This window comes from Grus americana, chromosome 3 (assembly GCF_028858705.1).
Source record: "Grus americana isolate bGruAme1 chromosome 3, bGruAme1.mat, whole genome shotgun sequence".
NCBI lineage: Eukaryota > Metazoa > Chordata > Aves > Gruiformes > Gruidae > Grus > Grus americana.
Window position 1 is genome coordinate 67,308,730 of NC_072854.1, and position 20,789 is coordinate 67,329,518.

The 20,789-nt window shown below is 39.8% G+C and overlaps 3 protein-coding genes across 9 annotated transcripts in view; 1 reads left to right on the forward strand and 2 right to left on the reverse strand.

Annotated features, from left to right (window-relative positions):
• The window catches only part of SYTL3 (synaptotagmin like 3), a 34,303-nt gene extending 32,701 nt beyond the window's left edge, over positions 1–1,602 (reverse strand). For 3 of the 5 annotated variants that reach the window (XM_054821462.1, XM_054821461.1, XM_054821460.1), the window contains exon 1: positions 1,205–1,602. The gene's annotated coding sequence lies outside the window, so the exon portion shown is untranslated. The remainder of the gene's footprint in view (positions 1–1,204) is intronic. The other 2 variants (XM_054821465.1, XM_054821464.1) reach the window with 1 other exon arrangement.
• Positions 1,603–3,623: 2,021 nt separating this feature from the next.
• DYNLT1 (dynein light chain Tctex-type 1) lies at positions 3,624–9,282 on the forward strand. Its single transcript, XM_054822493.1, has 5 exons — positions 3,624–3,910; positions 6,923–6,964; positions 8,160–8,283; positions 8,489–8,566; positions 8,862–9,282. Exons 1-5 carry the CDS (start codon positions 3,884–3,886, stop codon positions 8,930–8,932), a joined length of 342 nt encoding a protein of 113 aa, XP_054678468.1. The 5' UTR covers positions 3,624–3,883; the 3' UTR covers positions 8,933–9,282.
• Positions 9,283–12,792: 3,510 nt separating this feature from the next.
• Positions 12,793–20,789, reverse strand: part of TMEM181 (transmembrane protein 181) — a 36,025-nt gene continuing 28,028 nt past the window's right edge. For all 3 annotated transcript variants that reach the window (XM_054821311.1, XM_054821312.1, XM_054821314.1), the window contains exons 14-17: positions 20,072–20,154; positions 18,888–18,977; positions 17,632–17,698; positions 12,793–16,664 (exon numbers count right to left, since the gene is read on the reverse strand). In XM_054821311.1, coding sequence (XP_054677286.1) covers positions 16,586–16,664; positions 17,632–17,698; positions 18,888–18,977; positions 20,072–20,154 — 319 coding nt within the window. In that variant the 3' untranslated portion in view covers positions 12,793–16,585. The remainder of the gene's footprint in view (positions 16,665–17,631; positions 17,699–18,887; positions 18,978–20,071; positions 20,155–20,789) is intronic.

The following is a 20,789-nucleotide window of genomic DNA, read 5'->3' on the forward strand; positions in this document are numbered from 1 at the left end:
AAACTGTTTGCATTAGATTGCTTTTTCCTGTTGAAGAGGGTCATTACTGAAAACACCACTTCTTTATTACTGCCAAAAACCTAATCTTAACCTTCACAGATGCCCTCTTTTCACGTTTACCCATCGAATCCAGCTAGCTAGCTGTTTTACACCATCAGCTAACCTCAAAGCCAACCATCTTCTATGTAAAACCAAAAGCAACAGCAACGTCTTTAGTAAATACCATGATCCCTTTTCAGCACAAAGCTTACAAAATATTTTGTTCAAGCATTATTTTAAATTATGTATTTAAAATAATCCAGTGTCAGGCACCTTGGAGAAGGATCAGTAGCTTTTTGAAAATATCATGTAAAGTCTCAAAGCCATCGTAAAGGAGATAGGATGACCAACGTGGTCACGTTTTAGGAGACATAGTGTAATCTCAGAAGACCAGGCTTTTTTATTTTCTATCAGGCTAAAACAGTTACGTAACTAAACATCAATCAAAAGGCCTACCTAGGACAAGATTAAGTATGCAAAAGGTAGGTTATTTTTTAAGTTTTTGAACTTAGAAATGCCCGAGTTAGCAAGCTACTTTTTCTGAAAGCAATTTTGCACGTAATGTATTATTGATCTCCTTTCAGATTCTTAAGCATTAGCAAAATAGTGACAATTAAATAAGTATAAATAAACTGATCTTCTAAAGCCACAGCCTTCATTGACTTGAGATAATTGGATAACTTCATCCACTAACTCAGAAGATGGATGTAATGCATCAGTAGCTAGGACACAGATTAAGAAGGTTCAGAGTAAAAATGATCACAAAGGCTCCTGGAATTTATGGCTACTTTATTCGGCAGAGGCCAATCACATAAATTTATTCTTAATTAAGAAAATTACAGGTGTTACTTTATACTACCTGGCTGCAACAGTTTAATTTTTACATCCTTGCATACACACATGCAAATTTTTTATAACTTCTTTCATAATATTTTACCGAAGTTATATCTGGTGATTTTAATAACATCCTATCCCAGCACTTGAAGCAAAAAACCCAACAACAAACAAACAAAAAAAACCCCCCAAAAACCCAACAAAACTTTTTAAAGTTCCAGTTGTGGTCTTTCCATGAAATCTTTGCAGTCTAAAAAACACTGTTCCAGTAAGTTAAAATGCATCCCCCCCTGTGCAATATCATACAAACACATTAAAAAGATGTCCTTACCTTTTCAGCAGCCATCAAACAAAGATGTGTGGAAGTAAACTGCTTTTAAGAGATGAGTAGCACTCTTATTATTTATTTATCTTTCCTTAAAGAAAGCTGGTGGCTGTTCTCCACCCTCCTTCCTTCGGGCACCAAAATTAGACTGATGTATGTACAGAGGAGCATCCCCGAAACAGCTAAAAGCAAACGCACTCAAAGAAGAGCTCTAGCATTACAACAGCATTTGCCAAGTCGCTGATTTTGTTACCAGCAACAGCAACTAGCAAAGAGAAGTTATTCATTTTTCTAAGGTTAAAAAAAGACTCAACACAAGAAACTATACAAGCTGACTGATATCAGCAAAATACGCTCAGTCTCCTGCTTCACACACAGGAAGAGAAGTGGCTTCAAGTTCTACATGATTTCTTTTTCTGATACTATAGATGTGAAAATACTACTAACCTCAGTCTCCCTAGGACTTGCACAGAAAACACCGCTTGTATCGTAAACAGTTATTTCCTGGAAACAAAATGTTTTCTATTCATGTCTGAATGACAAAGCAATTAGTATAGATAAAAGTTCAATATAATTCATTTTTTTAATGCATCTACAAAAAGAAGAAAATTATTTTACCTCCTAACTGGAAATCTGATATCAGATAATGATTAGAAATTAAAATATTTGGATTGGATATCCCAATTCTATTACAGAACCAAGTATGAGTAATGAAGTTCAAAATTACATCCAAATTATTTCAAAGCCTGGAAAAGAAGAGAGGCTGTTCTTGCAGGTCAATCTCCTTTCTTGGTCCTGGCTCTACCAGATAAACTGCATGTACAATGCAGAAGCCCTTCTTGGTGTTTTAAGAAATATTATTTTTAGTTAAAATTAAACAAAGCATTGCAATCCTATTCACATAGCAAAATTAATCAGCCTGCAATTTTATAACCTCATGAAGTTAAAGAGGCTCAAACACTTCCATCTGTGTATGGCAAGTTCAATTACTTTCTTCAACTGTATCACTGAAGAGAAAGCAACTGTTAGTGTGGGACAGAGCTAAGCCCAACAAATAATATTTGGGTTTAATTTCAGGCAAAACTTTAACCAAATAAAAGACAGAAAAAGCCTGAGGATTGTAACTGCCCACAGCAACAGATCTGCAGCATCACAAAGCCAGGCTGAGGAATGTTAACCTTACTGCCAACTTTCCCCTAATATTTAAACAAAACCTGAACTGTCACAATTTTATCTCATTGTATTTTCCCCTCTCACCCCTGGACATGGAAAACTGCTGCATTATTTTATACACGCTAAGAATATAACCACGTTACAGCCTTTTATTCTTTTGTCTAAAAATCACCACTTGTTCAGCATTCCCATAGGCCTCACTTTTTTGGTCTCTGCTTTCTGCTCAAGAGGGAGCAGCAAGCACAGTGCTCAGAGGAGAGGGGCTGAGGGTGAGCTCAGCAGCCAGCTGCAGTCCTGCCATATCCCAGCAGGGCAGGCAGAGCGGGTGCTGCCTACAGGGCACTCCAACAGTCCTAAAGTGAGGTGTCTGGTCAAGATCATCTTCTTCAGGAGAAGCAGGAGGCAGGGCCAGACACAGGACTGGAGACAAGGCGAAAATGTAGAGCCAAGGTCTGCAGAAGACACAGGCCTGGAGGAGAGGGCACAGGGGTGGAGGCCACAGCTGAGCTGATCCAGGCAGCTGGGGCCTGTCCACACCCTTGGGGCCCTGAGGCTGTAACTCACTCATGACCTTTTTGAAATACAACGCCTAAAACTGGACACGGCATTCTTTGTGAGGCCTTACTGCCCACAGTACAATAGAAATGCTGCTTCCGACATCCTGCAAGCTATACTTTCATTTACATGTCCCAGTACAACATCTCTTTTTTTAACAATAACATCGTATGACAGACTGAGGTAAATCATACCTAACATGCTCCCCTACTCTTGTCTATGGAACGGCTACCGAGTGAGCTGGTCCTGCCCTGTCTGCATTTACAGAGCTGGTTATTCCTGCCTCAGTAAAGGCCTTTGCGCTTGCCCCCAGTAAGTTATTTTCTCCTCTAGGATCCACCTCTGTTCAGGCACGCCCACTGAACACGAACGGCAAGCTATCTGGCTTAAAAACACAACCGTGGCGAGCAGCCTTCTTTCAGCCCCAGGCTTTAGGTTTGACAATGTGATGGCGGTCCCCACCACCCAGCCAAGCGGCATCTCCCAGCCCAGATCCCGGCCAGGCACCGCCGCGCTGTCACTATGGAAACCCCGCCATCTTGCGGGGCGCCGGGTAGGCCGGGCCCCGTAGCGACAGCCGACACAGCCACCGCGACGCTCCCGCGTTGCTACGCGCCCGAACAGCGGAGAGCGTATTGCGCAGGCGTAAAGAGAGCAGCGGGGTGAGGGGGCAGGAGTGCGCAGGCGCACTGTTAGCCGTTCGGCCAGGGAAGCACCGGGCTGCAGTGAACCCAAGCAGAGACGGGCGTGGGCGTAGAGCGCCGAGCGGCTTCGGTGGTCGGGCCCGCCGCCCGCGGGCAGCACTGCGCAAGTGCCTCGGGCGCTGTAGCCTGATACGGGCGGGGGTGCGGAGCCGGAGGCGCAGGCGCACCGCGAGCAGCGGCCAGCGCGTGGGGCGCGGTGGTGAGGGGGCGGTGCCGGGGTGTCGGTTGCGGCGTGAGGGGCTTCGCCGGGAAAATGGACGACTTCCAGTCAGCGGAGGAGGTAACGCACTGGGGTGAGGGGCAGGGGGTGGGCAGCTTCGGGGCTGCCCTGGCTTCTCCTTTCGGGAGGCTGCGGGCCGGCGGAGGGTCTCAGGCGATAGCTGTCCGCCTCGGACCTCACCCCTCACTCTCCCTCGGACGAGCCCGGGGTCGCTGGGAGCCCCTCGCCCCCCATCGCGCGGGATGGCGCTGGGCGCTGGTGGTGTCTGTGAGCTGCGCGTCCCGGGCAACGGCTGGAGGCAGGCCCAGCCTTTGTTCCTGCCACCCGGGCGGGCCGGAGCCGCCCTGGAGCTCGCCGTCCCTCTGGCGGCGTGAAAAGATCTGGTTACCGGCCATGCCGGTGGGCCAGCTCCTTGTCTGCGTTTCGGGTGTTCGCTGGGCTCCTCTTCCCTGGCGTCGACCCACGCGTGCTTCTTTCCCGAAAGTTGCCGCTGCAAATCACTCGGAGAAAATGCTCGAGGAGCGTCATGGTGTCTGGCTTCACCACCAGCAGGCTGAAGCAGTGTGCTGCGGTAGAGAAGGTTTGCTGGTCCGGTTTAGGTCAGCGTGAGGAGGACTTGGATAAGCTAATTGTGAGGGGATGAAGAGTTCAGGCAGATAGCCTGCATGTTACAGGCGCACTAATGAGACAGCTGTGCCATTATACTCCACTAACCAAGCTACAAAGTCGGATAAATCAAGGGTCTTTATCATGCTAAATGACGACCCAGCAAGTGTTGCTCTTGCAGAGGGACAGTTTTTCTGAGCTGTAACAATTTGCTGCATTGTTCTTAAACAGCTGCATTCTCACTTGGTTAAACAATAGCAAAGCAGTATTAGGGGTGAAGGTGTGTCAGGCTTGTGCTATTCTAAAGGCCTTGTCCCGATTGCTGGGCCTGGCCTGTGTTATACAGTTACAGATATTAAAAAAAAAAATTAACATACTCGAACATAATTCTTATAGCTGTTTTCAAAAATGTCCTCAGAATTACTAAAAAAAAAAACAACCCCCACAGCTTTGCAGTTTGCATTCGTTGTCTGGGAGCACCCCTTTTAAAGAAGGTATTGGGAACATCACATCTGCTTTCCTTGTGCCAGAGGGGTAGCACAGGGAAATCATAGAGCTTCTGATTTTTTTTCCCTTTATTTTTTTAATACAAAAATGTTTATATCATCTTACTAAAAGATGGACTAGTAGTGTTGTATTATTTGGCAGCTTAGTTATACTACATAAATCACAACGTTGGATATGGGAACTTTATGTTCTGTTTTGTCATGTATCTAAACCCATATATGCTCTCATCCCCAAAAAGGGAAAAATTTGAGAAGTAACAGCAACTCTAGAACCAAATTCTCAAATCTATCTATGGCTCTTTCCCACTTGTTTCAGTACAAATTAGATTCTAGATACCTTCGAGAACTTGGGTTGAATTTAATTCAGTTAATCTTGGTGAACTGTGTGCTCACTCAAAGGCATTTCTGAGCAGATTTCTAGACTTTGTGAAGAAAAAACTGTATAGTTTATCAGCTTGCCTGATGGCATGCTTCACGTCTGTCGGCACGTCTGGCATGTGTATTCTTAACTTACGCTCTATAGGAAAGAATAATTTGATAATTGTAGCTCTTACTTGGTTAAATACAGTCATGCACCTTAGACTGTTAGTACCCATAAAATTTAATACCATGAAAACAAATGAGGCATATTAAAATTAAATTAAAGTCAAGAAGCTGAAAATAAAAGCCAGTGTGCCACAGCACATAAAAGCTTTTAAAAGTGTTGAAGTGTGTGAGCAAGTTGGTGCCTCTGAATAGTTACAGAAAAAGCATTGCCTGCATGTCTCCTGAGGTGTGCTGTTTCTTCTGTCATGGAGAACACTCAGCCTCTCACATGTTTATGAATGTCATGTCATTGAAGCTGACTTGACTTCACCTTCTGACCAAAAGTTTATGAAGTTGAAATTTTCCTGAGCAGGTGTAACTACGTCATGCCTGCACACCTGAATTACGCTGTTATTTGTGATTGCCAGCTGGAAAATCTGACAGACCTCCCAGTGAAAATTCAGTCAACATATGCTTATTAGGTTAATTTTGAAATCCTTATTCAGTCTTCTGAAATTAGTTTGCTGTTATGTGCCTTTTGTCTGATTCCTTTCTTCTGGTTTGTGAGGTGCGGCTGTGAGATACGAGGAATAAAACTGCCTGCGTGCAAGCAGCCAGCGCGTGGCTCACTGCCGCGCTGTGCAGGATCCTGCCTCTTAGGGCTCCCTGAGCTGCTGGGGGTGGTGGGCTGCCCCTGGCAGTGGTGGCATCTTGTTTTAATCACCTTACATGGAAGGCAGCAATAGCTGAGGGACTGAAACAGGAAAACATACTAACTGTACAAGTAAACAGGTAGTAGTTTTAAGATTAATAAAATGTTGGGGCCTTCTCTGTCCCCATTCCGTGTGTTTACTCCTGGAGCCTGAGAGAAGGCTGTAGGTCGTGGGAAGTTCAGTGAGCTAGAGTGAACCAAAACTGCCCTTTGGTTTCCAAGGGGCAGTTTTCTTCTCATCCCCAGCTGAAATTGTCATGATGGCTTTTCATTGAGCTGTGAATTGGTGTTTTGTCCACATCAGTGCCCTGGAGATGTCGGTTTCATTTAACTGTAAGCTGTGTCTGCACACTAAGGTTATCTCTGTAACCCTACTGTGGATTGTGGACATTAATGCTTACTGTAAAATGAGAATATATATGTACAGAACTGCTATACATATTATTTTAAAATTCTTTCAAGTTAAAATTTGAAAACTTTATCTCAGAAGGCCAGCCAATATTAGATCATGTTACTTTTCATTACTTTGCTAGGAATGTTAACTTGGCTGGGTTCAGGGAGCCTGAGTACGTATGAGCCAATAAAGAAGACCCGGTATCTTCTGACTTGCAGGAAATCTGACAAGCATGAACTAAGCTTCTATTGCATGTTCTTAACAAAGCTTGAACTCTGTAAACAGAAGAATGTGTTCACTGATTATTTAAAATTCTACTTTTTTTGTAGACTTCCTTTGTTGTTGATGAAGTTAGTAGCATCATTAAAGAGGTAAACTAACACTTTCATTTCGTTGGTGTGAAAGTATAGTATGTTGTATGCTGTGTGCTGAAAGGCATTCAAGAAGATCTGAAATGTAATAGATTTCTAGATAGGTTGCTATCAAAGTGTAGATAATTGTTAACCAATGTACGTACTTTAAGTGGAAATGATACCTAGCTTTAGTTGTGATATGTATTACAAATCCAAAAGATAATTAAATTAATTTCATATGCTTCGCTCTGGTTGCAGTGTATCCCTATTAGAATCCTTTAGAATTTCTAGGGGGGTGTTTTATGTTAAACTCTATAGAGATAGATTTTTATGTTTCAGTAATATACAGGGTTTTTTATAGGCTGTCTGCATATTCATGTTACTGTGTTCTTTTGAGATGTTTTTCCTCCAAAATGAGTTCATATTTGTTTGAAATGATTGAACTATTCTTGTTGCTAAGAAACATTAATTTCCTGTCTAGAAAATTTACAGAGGGATTTGGGTTTTGTGTCCAAAATTCCTCTTGTAGACTAATGCAATCTTTTTCTTGTTGGAAAACAGCTGTTTTGGTCAGACTCTGTAAATTGAATACACATGTTTTCCTGTCTCATCTGAATCTGAAATAATTTTGTGGTGATTTTTTTATACAATTTCTGTGAGGAAAAATACATCAATGAAAACCATGCAGCTTTAACATACTTTTATTTGTATCTTAAAGGGGAAACTATCCTCATAGCAAAATGGATTATTTGGCTGAAGGCTTCTGCTCTATTAATAACTAGCAACTAAATGGGTCTTTTGGTTTTATTTGGAGTTTTGTTTCCCAAAAATGATTCTGCTGAAAAAATCTGAAGTTCATTTCTGTAGAAGAATATGTGTGAATGAGCCATTCTTGTGTGCATTGTTTTAGTCTCTACAGGACTGCTTAAATGCAAGACCCTTTTCATAACTCTGGCTTTGGGACATTGGGATATGAATTACAAATAATCAAAATATCACAAAATGAAGAGAGGATGGAATCTATGATAATTTCCCCTGTGCCTGGCTCTGACCTGCAAGGTCTTTAATAATTGAAAACACTTCTGACAAGCAGGATTTAGGATTTTTTCTGTGGGTATGGGGTCTCATCTTTAGTGCTCCCTGTTGGAATGGGTTAATGGGTGCCTTGTAGATTGACAGCGGTGCAGCTTTTTTATGTGTTTGTTGCCAATAGGCCATAGAAAGCGCGATAGGCGGCAATGCCTACCAGCACAGCAAAGTGAACCAGTGGACAACAAGTGTGGTGGAACAAACACTAAGCCAACTCACAAAGCTGGGGAAGCCTTTCAAGTATATCGGTGAGCTCAACTTTCTCTCTTCTGTTAAAGCTGGTACAGTCAAGTGCACTGATGGCTAGGGCGTGGGGGAAGATCTTAGCAAGAACCATGTCTATAAATTACTCATAAGCATGTATATATGCATGTACTATGCAAAGCAAAAGTGTAGCTAAATGTTAATTAATATTAGCCATAAATTAATAAAAGCTTCTCTGCTGATTAACAGTGACCTGTGTGATTATGCAAAAGAACGGTGCCGGGCTACATACAGCAAGCTCTTGCTTCTGGGACAACTCCAGTGATGGTAAGGAGCACAGCCGTTGGATTTTTCAGCTAGCAACTTTAATGTTAGTCCCCTGAAGACCAGGCAGCATACTTTTTTTTCCTCCAAGCACTATAGTTTTGGAGTAATAGCATGCAGTTTGGTGTTTTTTCCATTTGGCTGTCATGCTAACTCTTCTATGCATGAAATGCTTAGCTGTTGTGAAAGCTTCATTCTTAAGATTCTTAATGTAAACAATTAGAAACATGCATATAAGGGTATGCATTTAATCACTGTAGCTTGCTTCTGTCTCTGAAATCCTTTTTTGTATTTGTAGGAACCTGCACTGTGAGATGGGAGAATAAGACTATGTACTGTATTGTCAGTGCCTTCGGACTTGCAATATAATGGCCTTGGAATCATTCATCCTTCTCTTTTCTACTCCAGCACTTGATTCCATCTCTACTCAAACTGTGAATACACTGAACAACTTCTGGTTTTAATATACTTTTAAAGTAACTTTTTTCAAACATAGAAATGTGAAAATGTGTTGGTTTATGTTTTATGTTTGTATTTAGTGTTGTACCAGTGTTGCCATACTGTCTTAACACTTCAAGAACTTCTCTTCAAGGTGCTAATACTGAAATCTGCTGCAGTGTAAACAGTTTCTCTAGATTTCTTTTTTTTAAGACCAATATAAATGAGACACCGACTTTCACACTTTGTACTCTTGGTTTGCATTAAATTATTGAAATTCATAACCATTGGTGTGACTCATTTAACTCTTTTGTTTTTTAAAAAAAAAGTTCCAAATCTTTTAATTCTCCTCAAAGTAGTTGAGGTACATACCAGAATACAAAGCACTTCCATAATTTTGCCAAGGTCACTACAAAATTGCAAGAAAATGAGATTATGTTTATCAGAAAGTAACTTGGCTGCATTTTTGGGACCTGTTTAATCTGATTGTATTGTATTTAGGGCATGGAACAATAACAGAAAAAAGTATTTTCATTGAACAAAGACAGGTAGGAAGTTTTTCACATTCTGGAAGTGCTCAGCAAGCTGTACACAGGTAATCATTCACTGCTGCAGCCAATACATGTGTTAAGTGGGTCTTGAACTTACCTGCTACCTTCTACATTGATTTTGCTGATAGTGAGTGCGATGAGTTCTGATAGTTGGTGAAACATGATTCTTTCTGAAAGGGAGGAAAAAACTGCCTCAAGGCAACTTGACTGAATAACACGTGATCAAGTCTCTTGCCTCCTAGAGTAAAGTTGCAGAGGAATAACAAGTAAAACAAGTTTTCAGCATAGGCTTGGATAAGGTTTGTCAGCTAATTAAAAATGGGAGCATGCTATGAATTTCAGACTACCTAGTGAAGTTGAAAGAATTACTTACAAAGGAAGTATGGGAGAGTGTTCCTGGGCTAGAATCAGTCTGAGTGACCTGCATTTGCTTATATGTAGGAAGCCCTGTCAAATGTTTTCAGACTCGGGTTATCACTAAAGCTGTTTCGAATGAGATGACTGCTGATACAACAGTACATTTCTGTGATCTGGAAAAACATAATACTGAAAAATTGACAGGAAAGGACTTGTTTTTCATAGTGCTAGGTGCACAGGAATAACTCTGGGATAGCTCTACTGAGCATATCCAGAGTGTAGAAACCCAGTGCTAGGCAAGGCTTCAATCCTCTTCCTTCCTATGCACTTTTGCTGTCAGTAGGGCAACAAAGCTGCCTTCTCAGCAGGTTTGGGCTTGGTATATTTGAGACTTTTAATATAGCTGTAAGGCTTATCTATTTCTGCTAGCATACCAGTTTCAAAGCATCTCTGTAAACACAACTGCTTTGTCACAAGCCACTACTTTATTCTAGCATATGTCCTAGTGGGTGCTACAGGGCTATACTGAGTGTATATACCTTATACCGAGGAGCATATACCTTGTATTTCTGGAGCAGAGAGAGTTTTAGCATGGTTTTGACTAGAAACAATGCTGAGTACTGTGTCAGAAATGATACGCCACCTGTAAAAAGAAAATATTAAAACAAGATAGATTGAATAACTGCCTGAAATAGTTGTCAGGGTGAGAGAAACTTGTCATCAAGAGAATAAATCTTTGATCTCTGAATTGCTAAGGGAATTTTCAGTCTGGATGGTTGGATATTTTAGCTCCTTTCCATCAGCGTGCCAGAATAATGCTGGTAGTGTAATACCTACTCAGCTGTTCATTTACAGCTAAAATAGTTCTGTGCACTTTTGAGTCAGTATTTAGTTCTAGAAACACTTGGCTGCTTGGTAAAGCCATTAAAACATTCCTTGTCCTTTGTTCATGTTAATAGCAAATTTGTTGGGGTTTTTTTTGCTGTTTGTTGGTTCATGCATGTGCTGATCTGCAGAAAAAAAAAAGTTTGAGATGCTTGTCACTGTAAAAGCTGTACGAGAGAGGAAAAAAAAAAAAAACAAAAACCCAAACCCTGTTGCATTAAAACAGAAGTTGTGCTACAGAAAGGCAGATACAGTTTTATAGGTTGTTTTACGTGTGAGCAATAACCAATGCTTCCAATGCAAGTTTTAGGACTACAGAAGGAGGTTTGGGGTTTTTTGGGTGTTGGTTCTCTCCCACCCTGAGTTAAGATAGCACTTTTCTATAAAATACTATAGACATTGCATATTACAGTCTCGATGTTGTTTAGGTACTGATTTTTTTTTTTTAAATGTGAATTATCTTCAAACACCTTAGTTTTAATCAATCACCTTTGTCAAAGACTACTGGCCAGCTCATCTTAGTGTCAAAGCAAAGCATTAGGGTGACAAGATGCAGAGTCCTTGCTCTAGGTGATTAATTGGCTGTAAAAAAAAAAAAAAAACATAAACAGTGGGCTGGTGTAGTCAGGAAGGTAATTAGAAAGGCAGTCACTGTTTCCTGTCTCTCTAGCTTACTGCTGTGGCTCTTCATGTGATTGCAGCTATAGAAATCAAGGCATGTCAACCCTGATCTGGAGGAGGGGAGGAGGAAAGGGGAAGTGGGGCAGCATCATTTACTGTAAGTAAGTACCACAACTGAGCATGACCTGTCTTCCACCATTAGCTAGTGTAACTGAAACCTAAAGGCAATGGCTTCAGAATTAACTGCTGCTGGTAAGTGAGCATGGCCACCTCTGATGTTAAAGCAGGAATAAGTTAAGTATCCATTTGTGCAGAGATGTTTACAGCCCTTTTATTCAGCACACAATGAGATTTCAGTCTCTCCTTGAGTTTATACAAGGAATGGCATCACCCCAAGTGATCACTTTTGCAGTCTACCAGCTATGAGGTGACTCTTGGAAGATCATTTAGGTTGGAAAAGACATTAAAGATTACTGAGTCCAACCGTTAACCTAGCACTGCCAAGTCCACCACTAAACCATGTCCCTAAGCACCACATCTACACGTCTCTTAAATACCTCCAGGAATGGCGATGCAACCGCTTCTCTGGGCAGCCTGTTCCAGTGCTTGACAGTCCTTTCGGTGAAGAAATTTTTCCTAATATCCAATCTAAACCTCCCCTGGCACAATTTGAGGCCACTTCCTCTCATCCTATTGCTTGTTACTTGGGAGAAGACACCACCACCCACCTGACTACACCAGTTGTAGAGACCAGTAAGGTCTCTCAGCCTCCTCTCCAGACTAAACAACCCCAGTTCCCTCAGATACAGATCTATAAGGAGGAGATGAATGACAGCAGCATCTTCACCCTCTCTAAAGCTTTATTACTGGCCAGTGAGTTGAAGGTGGGGCCGCCCTTCCTGGGTATGCTGAGCAGATGCATCCCTTGCAGGGTAAGTAGGAGAACTTACAGCCCTGCTGGCAGAGGCATCTGATAGCAGCTAACACAAGCACACGTTGGCAGAAGGTAGCTGGCACCAGCGTTCACCAGGGAAAGTTTCACTGCCAGCACGACCACAGTAAGCCTTTGCAAAGCTACTGTCAAGCCATTTGAGAATGCCACTTCCTCTATTAGCAACCTGTCCTTCCACCTTCAAGCCCAGGCATGGTAATTAAAAAAAAACCCAAAAAACACAACAACTAACAAAACCAAAAGCCAACCCAAAACACCACTCCCTGGTTAATGTGTGCACTGACACAGTCTCCTGGATCCCATCCTTATGCAATTAACCAAGTTGAAATATGCCCAAGAAAATACATGTAAACTGAAAATGTCTGAGTTATGAAAGTGGTACAGTTAGTTATTCACTAGAAAGAAAATAAAACCAAGATACAATATAAAGATATAAAACTTTATTATGAACATATTTAACAATGCTTATGCATATGAAGTCTTCCAAGAAACTCAATACCCAACTTTTGCTTCAAGTAAAATATTACTTTTTCCTTCATATTCCATATTAGCATGAAGTTTTCCAACATGAATGGATAATTTGCTGTCATTAACACAACTAGACACACAGAATATTTAACACATGTCCTCATGCACACTTTCTCAAAGCAGCATTTAATTACAGCTTCTCATTAAACAGAGCATTTATCTTACACATTTTTATACCATTTTGGTACACAATTTTTCCATATTTTCATTTTACATATTTACAAACTTCTAAAAAAAGTTTTACAGTAATGCAAAGGTTATTACTGGCATAAGCAAAAGGAAATGGGGGGAAAAATTAGGTGCATATGGATACAAAGTTGTCTTTTGGCTCAGAGAAAGACAACAGATCGAAGTCTTTCCCAGCTGGAACCACCCTCCCCTTTTCCCCAGAGTTAGTGCCAGGGGTCTGTTGCACTGGCTGCTCCTCACTGGTGTTAAACTTTATGCTTCCTGTTCTTTGCCAGTCCTAGGAAAGTTCCCAACCAATTCCAACGCCAATGGTATTTTTAAAGCAAATGCTACAGAAAATGGTTGCCGTGAATGGCTCACACTCAGTGAGTATTGATTTCTTAAAAGTTCCTCTTGATCATTGTGTCCATGGAAGTCTTGCAGTCATTTAATAGACAGCATCTCCTTTAGAGCAGGAACACTGTATGCTGTGGGACCTTTTTGCATACTCAGTTCCACTAGTGATGGGAATATGTAATTACTTTAGCTGTAATGAAAGGAAAGCCAGGCTGGTTTCTTATCCAGATCTCATCTGTTTCACCCTTAGGTTACAATACTTTACTCAGAGATGAATTTATGACGCCTACTCCCAAGCTGTTGACAATCCATAGCATCTCTGGTTTTCCAGTTGTGGAAATAAGAGGAGGGAAATTGAGATTTCTTGCTAGCAAAACTATTTCCTCATCTCCTTCACTGCTTTTGCCTTTTTACTGTATATTTAATTTGATGCAACAGTGCTTCAACCAAGCTTACCATTACACTCTAGCACTTCTGAAATACAAAACTATTTTGCATGGCAAACATTGCTTAAATATAATCTCTAAAAATTAACAAGGAAACTGCTTTCTCACTATTTTCATAGTGAGATACTTATTTGAAGTACACATTTCCTATTCTCAGCTTTCCCATTTCCACTTTGAATGTAGTGATGTAGAAAAGTTAATGCAAACAAAATGGCAAGTGAAATGGGCTGAGAACATCTTAGGAGAAAAATCATAATCTCAGATGAAAAATATTTTCTTTAGTTAATGAAATTCCAAAGCATGACAGCGTATTTCAGGGTTAACTGTAACAACCAGTTCAGACTGTGGTAAGAAACATTAGTATAATTTGCATATTGGTCAAATCAAACATTTTATCTCTACAGAACAATTTAGAACAGAATTAAACAATATCAGAGCCAAAAAGATCTGAATACATAAGGATCATGTAAATACCAATTTTTGAAGTCCTAATTCCTGTAGCCACTGTTACTCCAATGAAAGTCAAAAGGATTTGGGGTATGCAAATGATGCCTACTTGGCTCCCAAGTCTGACTCTGCAAATTCGAACAGCTGTAAGCCTCAAGGGAGTCATCTGGGGAATAGTAAAAATGAGAATGGGCTCTCCTCTTTTAGGATACAGAGATCATCTCCCATACTTGTTAAAGTCTAAAAGGAAGTGCTGAATGTACAGCACGTTCACTGGGTAAAAAAAACCACCAACAACTTGAAATACTTCTTTAATGTTTTCCTTTATGTTCTTCCAAACTGACACCAATTAATTAAGAAATTAAAGGGAAAAAAGCTTTCCTCTTTACCCCAGCAATTTCCTTGCTGTAGCCAGACAATAGTGCTTTGGCTTATAACAAATAAATGATCCCTGGTACAGAAAGTTTTAAATGTCAAATACCCTCAAAAAAATTCACAGCTCTACATAATTTTAGAAAGTTTTCTCTCTCTCACACACACACACACAGAGTATCTTATCACACTTGTCTTTAGCAGAGCTCCAATTTAATCTGAACTATTCTATGTCACCAAGGATGAAATCGCATGAAGCAGTTCCTTTGGTCCTCTCTAAGCACACTGCTATCCTGTGAATTCTCCCCTTCATGATCCTGAACAGCTATCAGGAGCTCATGGGAATGGGCTAGAACGCTGATGTACCAAAGCAGAACAAATCCACTTTTTCCCCAATACGGTTCAGCAAGTCTGGTAGGACTTCATTGCACTCTTCTGCTTAAAATAGCTCAGTGATGAGTACAATTCCCTAGTGTACACCAGCACCATTTTCTAATACATTAACAGTGCTTCTGAGAGTCTTTTCTACAGCAGCAGAGCAGAGAAATTTTACAAGAGTAAGTCACAGTTATGAATCCATGAAAAAAAAAAAAAAGATACTTTTAGACAGGTCAAGTACCTGAAAACAAAAGTAGTTAGAAACAAACAGCATCCACTTAAATAAAGAACTGAACAACGGTGTAGGAGAAAACCAACTTTTAAATAGAGAAGCAGCAGCATTGTACTAGGAATACTTAATTCCTGTATAACTCCGTTCCAGCACAGACTGGAATACAGATAATCACAAAATGTACTAGTTAAAGTTCTGATCAGTACAGGTGGCAACTGTGGTATGACAAAGTTGAACTATACACAGAATATGCTCAAAAGCTAAATCTCATGCAAGTTCAATACATGAGCAACCACAATTGTTCCTAGGATATAGATTAACTATCTCTTAATACAATTTAAGGAAAAGTTCTGATGTAGAAAAAGCCTCTAAAAATGAAATGTTTGGAAATTTGAAATTAATTTGCTATGAAACTTTCAAACCATATTCTCTGTAAGTGTAACAATCTCCTCCGGCACACAAAAACCGCAGAAAGAAGAGTATTGGCTTCTTTCTGAGATTTGTTGCTGCCTAAGTATTTCCATTTGAAAGGGTTACTTAAAAAAACAAAACAAAACAAAACACTTCTGCTGTGGTGGTAAAGTGTGTTATGAAACATGTTATACAAATAATTTTGCACCACTGAGGCTATTTTGGCTCACTAGAACTTGACTATTTGCACATATCTTGCACCTACAAATCTGGCAAAGTCATTTAAATGAATTTTTAAAATGGTCTTAAGTCTATATCGCTTTTTTGAAGGAAGAATGGAAAGCTTCTGTTTTCTTGCATTTTTTTTTTTTTTAAAAAAAAAGAGAGAAAACCCTAAACCACTTCATTCCCTGCCTCCAGCTCAAAAGACTAAGGTAGGAAACTGAAAGGGAAATGAGGCACTTCGTACAGCAGTGGACAATATACAAAGGAACTAACACAAATGCAACAGATGCTGTACATAATCCTCAAAAAAACCCCAAAACCCAAACAAGCAGCAAAGAAGCAATTTTAAAATCAGCATATAATCAGCAATACTTCTAAATGGAAATAGACTTAAAGATTTTAGTCCACAGACATCCTGCTATCAGGCATTTTATAAGACATGTAAAAATTTTGGTTTCTTAGGTTTTTACCACAACCTTTTCAAGCATTCTTTTTTTCAGTTTTAACTTTGTAAACAGAAACAGAAGCAGGATGTCCTTCCTGGGAGTAGGTGTTCAGATGACAGCAAACTGTAAGGAAGCCAAGGAAGTTGTCCATCTAGGAAAACTTCAGAACTGGTTTAATTCCAGCTGAACAAGTCTGTCCACATCAAAATCAATCGCTGTCTGATTCCTCTTTATACTTGGCTCTAATAGCTTGGCCATTCTGAAGTGGCATTTCTTCATAGTCACTCCTGTGAAACAGATACTTGTAAAAAATTCTGAACACGATGTTCAGATAGGAAGCCCAAAACAAGCAGGAAAGTTCTAAATTACCCAAATAACAATTTGATGCCTCAATGTAAGAAGCTGGTATCTATTTTCCTTCCTTGTTGGAGATAGGAACAATATATATGACTTCTCTCCAGAGGATGATGCATAAATAAAAGTTATTCCAGCATCTAAAAGCCACTCTTCACAAGGATTACTATAGTAGCAAGCTGGTACTACCACTACTCATCTAACTAAACAAAGGCAAGTTATCTCAAAGAACGCACACAGCCAGTCTAGCACAAACTTGTTCAGATTACTGCAGTATTAACTCCATCCTCACTGTTCCAGCCACTGCAGTGTCCTTGGTAAGAGATGAAAACATCAAGAGCATATAATGAGTTTGTTCAGTGTCTAGCACAGACACACCTGATTGGGATGGGGTTTAAGAGCTACTAGAATTCTCATATCACATAGCTCACACAAGTCCAGGAAGTTTTGCTAGATTTGATTATTCTTACTTCAGTAAGTGATGGACACTTAAGAAGAGCCATTCTCCTTCCCTGAAGCATTTGTATAGGAGCTGCCTCTTTGCTAACTCCACCTGACTCCTGCAATCCTTTCTGATTTAAAAGGAAATCCTTTCCTTTCACATCTCTTGCGGCCTTCACTCCATGACCTGCCAGCATCCTGATACTTACTCACCTGTTTGTATCAGTGCCATGGCAATCCCTTTTAGAAACCAAAAAAAAAAAAAAGAAAAACAAAATAACATGCAATCTCATTCCATTTCTGTTTCAGAATAAGGTTATGTTTCTGTTCTTTAGGCAGAATACTTTCACTAACAACCTACAAAGCCTTCACTTATTTAACTTATTTAATGAATATGGAAAAGAACGTCACAAAAATAACACACAAAAGTAACTCTCCATAGGTATTTTATAATCTTACCCATAAATCACATCATCATCTGAATCATTCAGCATAGAAAAAGCAGGATTGTCTTTCAACTGTGATTCTGGAAAACACCAATATGCGTTAATTTAGCGCATTAAATATAGAAATGTGGCTGTACTTCTAAGCCAACACCGAAGCAACAGACTTGACAACTTCCACGGCAGTCACAACTACAATTCAACACAACATTTCTTGCATAATTGTGCTGCTTAGCTGCAGTTCATAATTATTTGCAAGTAAAATTCAATCCAGCAATTTGCCATAAACATCTTTTTCCTGGCAGCTTTTTACTTTCTGCCTTCCATAAACTAATACTTCTTGCAACCCAATAGGAAGTTTTTAACTTTATCCTCAGCCAGCCATTTCTCTTGTCTTTCTCAATGGAAAAATAGCATTTTTCTGTAACAGTTCCATCCATGTCTAAAAAGTTTAGAGGAAGGACCAGCTCCACTATTTAGTGCCTTCCCCCTGCATTCCCTCAGTATGCAGGGTATGATTGGACAAGGTGCTAGATAATCTCACCTGGGCTCCCTTTCCCATGAAAGGTTGGACAAGATGGTCTTTCCAGGTCCCTTCCAACATGGGCTGTTCTATAGTTCTATACTTTTAACTCCATGCCTGAAGTGGAGTATGCCCTCAGTATAAATATTTATTTTACAGAATCTTTATCTGTTAGAGAGGGATAATGCTTTATAATCACCACGTGAGACAGATTACATCCCTCTGCATAGGAATGCAAAAACAGAAGTGTCACCGATTCAATCCTTTCTATCCTTTTACATGAGCTCTGTGCAGCCCTCTCCCCATAGCAAGTTCCCCAAAATTCCCCCATGTCAGAGATCAGCGTCCCTCCTACTTTTCCAACAGTGTGTTACCTATTTCAGAGTCCAGTTTGCCAGCGTGACAATATATTAACCTTATTGTTAGAACAAAGTACAAATGAGGTATTGTTGCTCATTAAGGATTGTCTGTGAGTCAGTGCAAAAGTTAGTACATTATATGCACACATCATATTGACTATAAGCTTGAATTAAGTGCATAAGAATTCAAGTCTAGCTAATTAGTTGTAAACCTTTTATGCGTTTCTTCCTCTTGCCAATACTAATTTGCTCAGGAGCAGTGCAGCTTCTGCTTATGTTAACCCAAAGCAAATTGAAACAGTAATGAGACAACCAAAATTTAAAGATGTTCCAGAGTTCTACTAATATACCAGTTCTTGTCAAGTTTGCCAGACAATTGCTTACACTTACCATATAGTGCATTCTTTGAGGGGGAATACACGAAGGCTAATGTGTAGAGATAAAAGTTCAATAAACCATAAAATGATAAGAATTCTGCTGGTAGTAAGTGTCAAGGATATTGCTTAATCTAGTGCCATACATTATTAACTTTGGAAACAAGACCCAAACCACACATAAGCTGTTTCAATGGAAAGAATGTTTACCTTACTGAAGTTTGAGAACATAAATGGCTAAACAAAATTGCATGTTTTAAATTCAATGGCAACTAACGTACTCAAGCTATTTAAAGGTAAAGCTGCCACACAAGGCAAAGCTTTAACACAACTAACATTTGCTGAGATAAGGTCTACTCTTGAGTGGTGGAGTGCATGACAAATTGAACAGTTCCACCTTCAATGGTAAAAGAAAGCTGAGTAAGGGGGGTGTTCAGGTGGGGTGATTTTGTTTATTTTTTTAAAAGTTCTTCCTTGACACAGCAATTGAGAAGGAGAGAGAAAGGGCTATCTGTAGACAGAACTCTGAGGATGGCTTCTTGCCATCATTCTGGGAAAATACTAACGTATTGTTTTCTACTAGCTCCCCACATATCTAAGCTTATCAGTAACCAGAGCAGTTGCAATCACACAGGCACTTTCAGAAAGTAGAATGAACTAGGATCTCATGGTTCAGGTCCAGAAATATAGTTTGTAATCCTGTTGCCAACAGACATCAGAAATAGTCTCTCTCAAGTCACTTAAATTCTCTGCTACGACCTCTTCCACATGTAGATTTGCACCAATACACAAATGCATTTTCAGTGCCTTCTAAACTATTAATTTCTCAAATATTTTGGTATGCCCCATGCCAACTGATAGGTAATAGAGCAAACTGAATTCATGCAGCAAATATAGCCAAATTTGCCACAATAAGTTGTCAAAATTACTTTTATCTAGGCCTTCATTTCTTTTGAAGACTATCAAGTGCAGTTGTGATTTACATGATATAAACAAACTAGACTGAAATTGTCGCAGCTAATCATCTTTACAAAGAGCCAGTAAAAAATGCTGACATGAAACCTCGATCAAAATGGACTGAACTTCAAAACACCACCTAGAAGTCAAAGGTCTCAGTCCTTAGGTACATCATTTTTAAGTATCTTCGGCATGAAAACAGATTAACGTTCCTAGTTGAGCATTATCACAACATAAGGATATAATTCTGATAATGAGTCGACAGCTCAGCAACAAAGTTGTCCTGTAGAACTTGTGCTCCAAAGCGTAGGTAGAGTATAACAATGCTGTGGAAAAAAATTAAAGCATATAGGGGTACTGTGTCTTTAAACAGCAAAATTGAAATGGTAGCTTGATAGAAGAGTATATGAGAAAATAATTATGTTAACATGCTGACCATTTATTTTAAGACATATTTGTTTTCTTAGTTCTAAATTAAGAATGATTCTTTTGTGATTAAAAGTCAGCAGTCAATTGAGTAAACTGGAAAAAAACCCCCATGGTCTATTTCCCTCAGATTTCATCCGCTACAGACAATACAAGAGTCAACAGTAATTTGAAATAACTGATTGGAGTGGGGGAGACAGATATTAACAACAACCTAAGAAACTAATTCTAAACTTCTGCTTTGACTAAGTGAAGCATACAAAACGCCAAAAGAAGTGAATGGTGCACTGCAGAGCACTCAGCAGTACAGAAAACATCTCTGCTAAGTGAACCTCTGAATCTTGCAGTGTGGTAATAGAAATAATATAAAGTTAGCTCTAAAAGCCTCAAGAAGCGTTAAAATATAAGAAACACTTGCCGTAACAATCACATCAAAAGACATTCCTCAGTTTCACTGACATTTTCATCAACAAAATGTATTCAAAGCCCTGAAAAAAAGTTTCTAAAAGTTACAGTACTGAGAAATGTACTTTGA

Bases quoted from the DNA above. Each gene is read 5' to 3' on its own strand.
- DYNLT1 (XM_054822493.1), top strand. From the start codon at position 3,884: ATGGACGACTTCCAGTCAGCGGAGGAG. The intron at 3,911-6,922 runs GTAACGCACTGG...CTTTTTTTGTAG, and splicing joins ACTTCCAGTCAGCGGAGGAG to ACTTCCTTTGTTGTTGATGA. The intron at 8,567-8,861 runs GTAAGGAGCACA...TTGTATTTGTAG, and splicing joins CTGGGACAACTCCAGTGATG to GAACCTGCACTGTGAGATGG.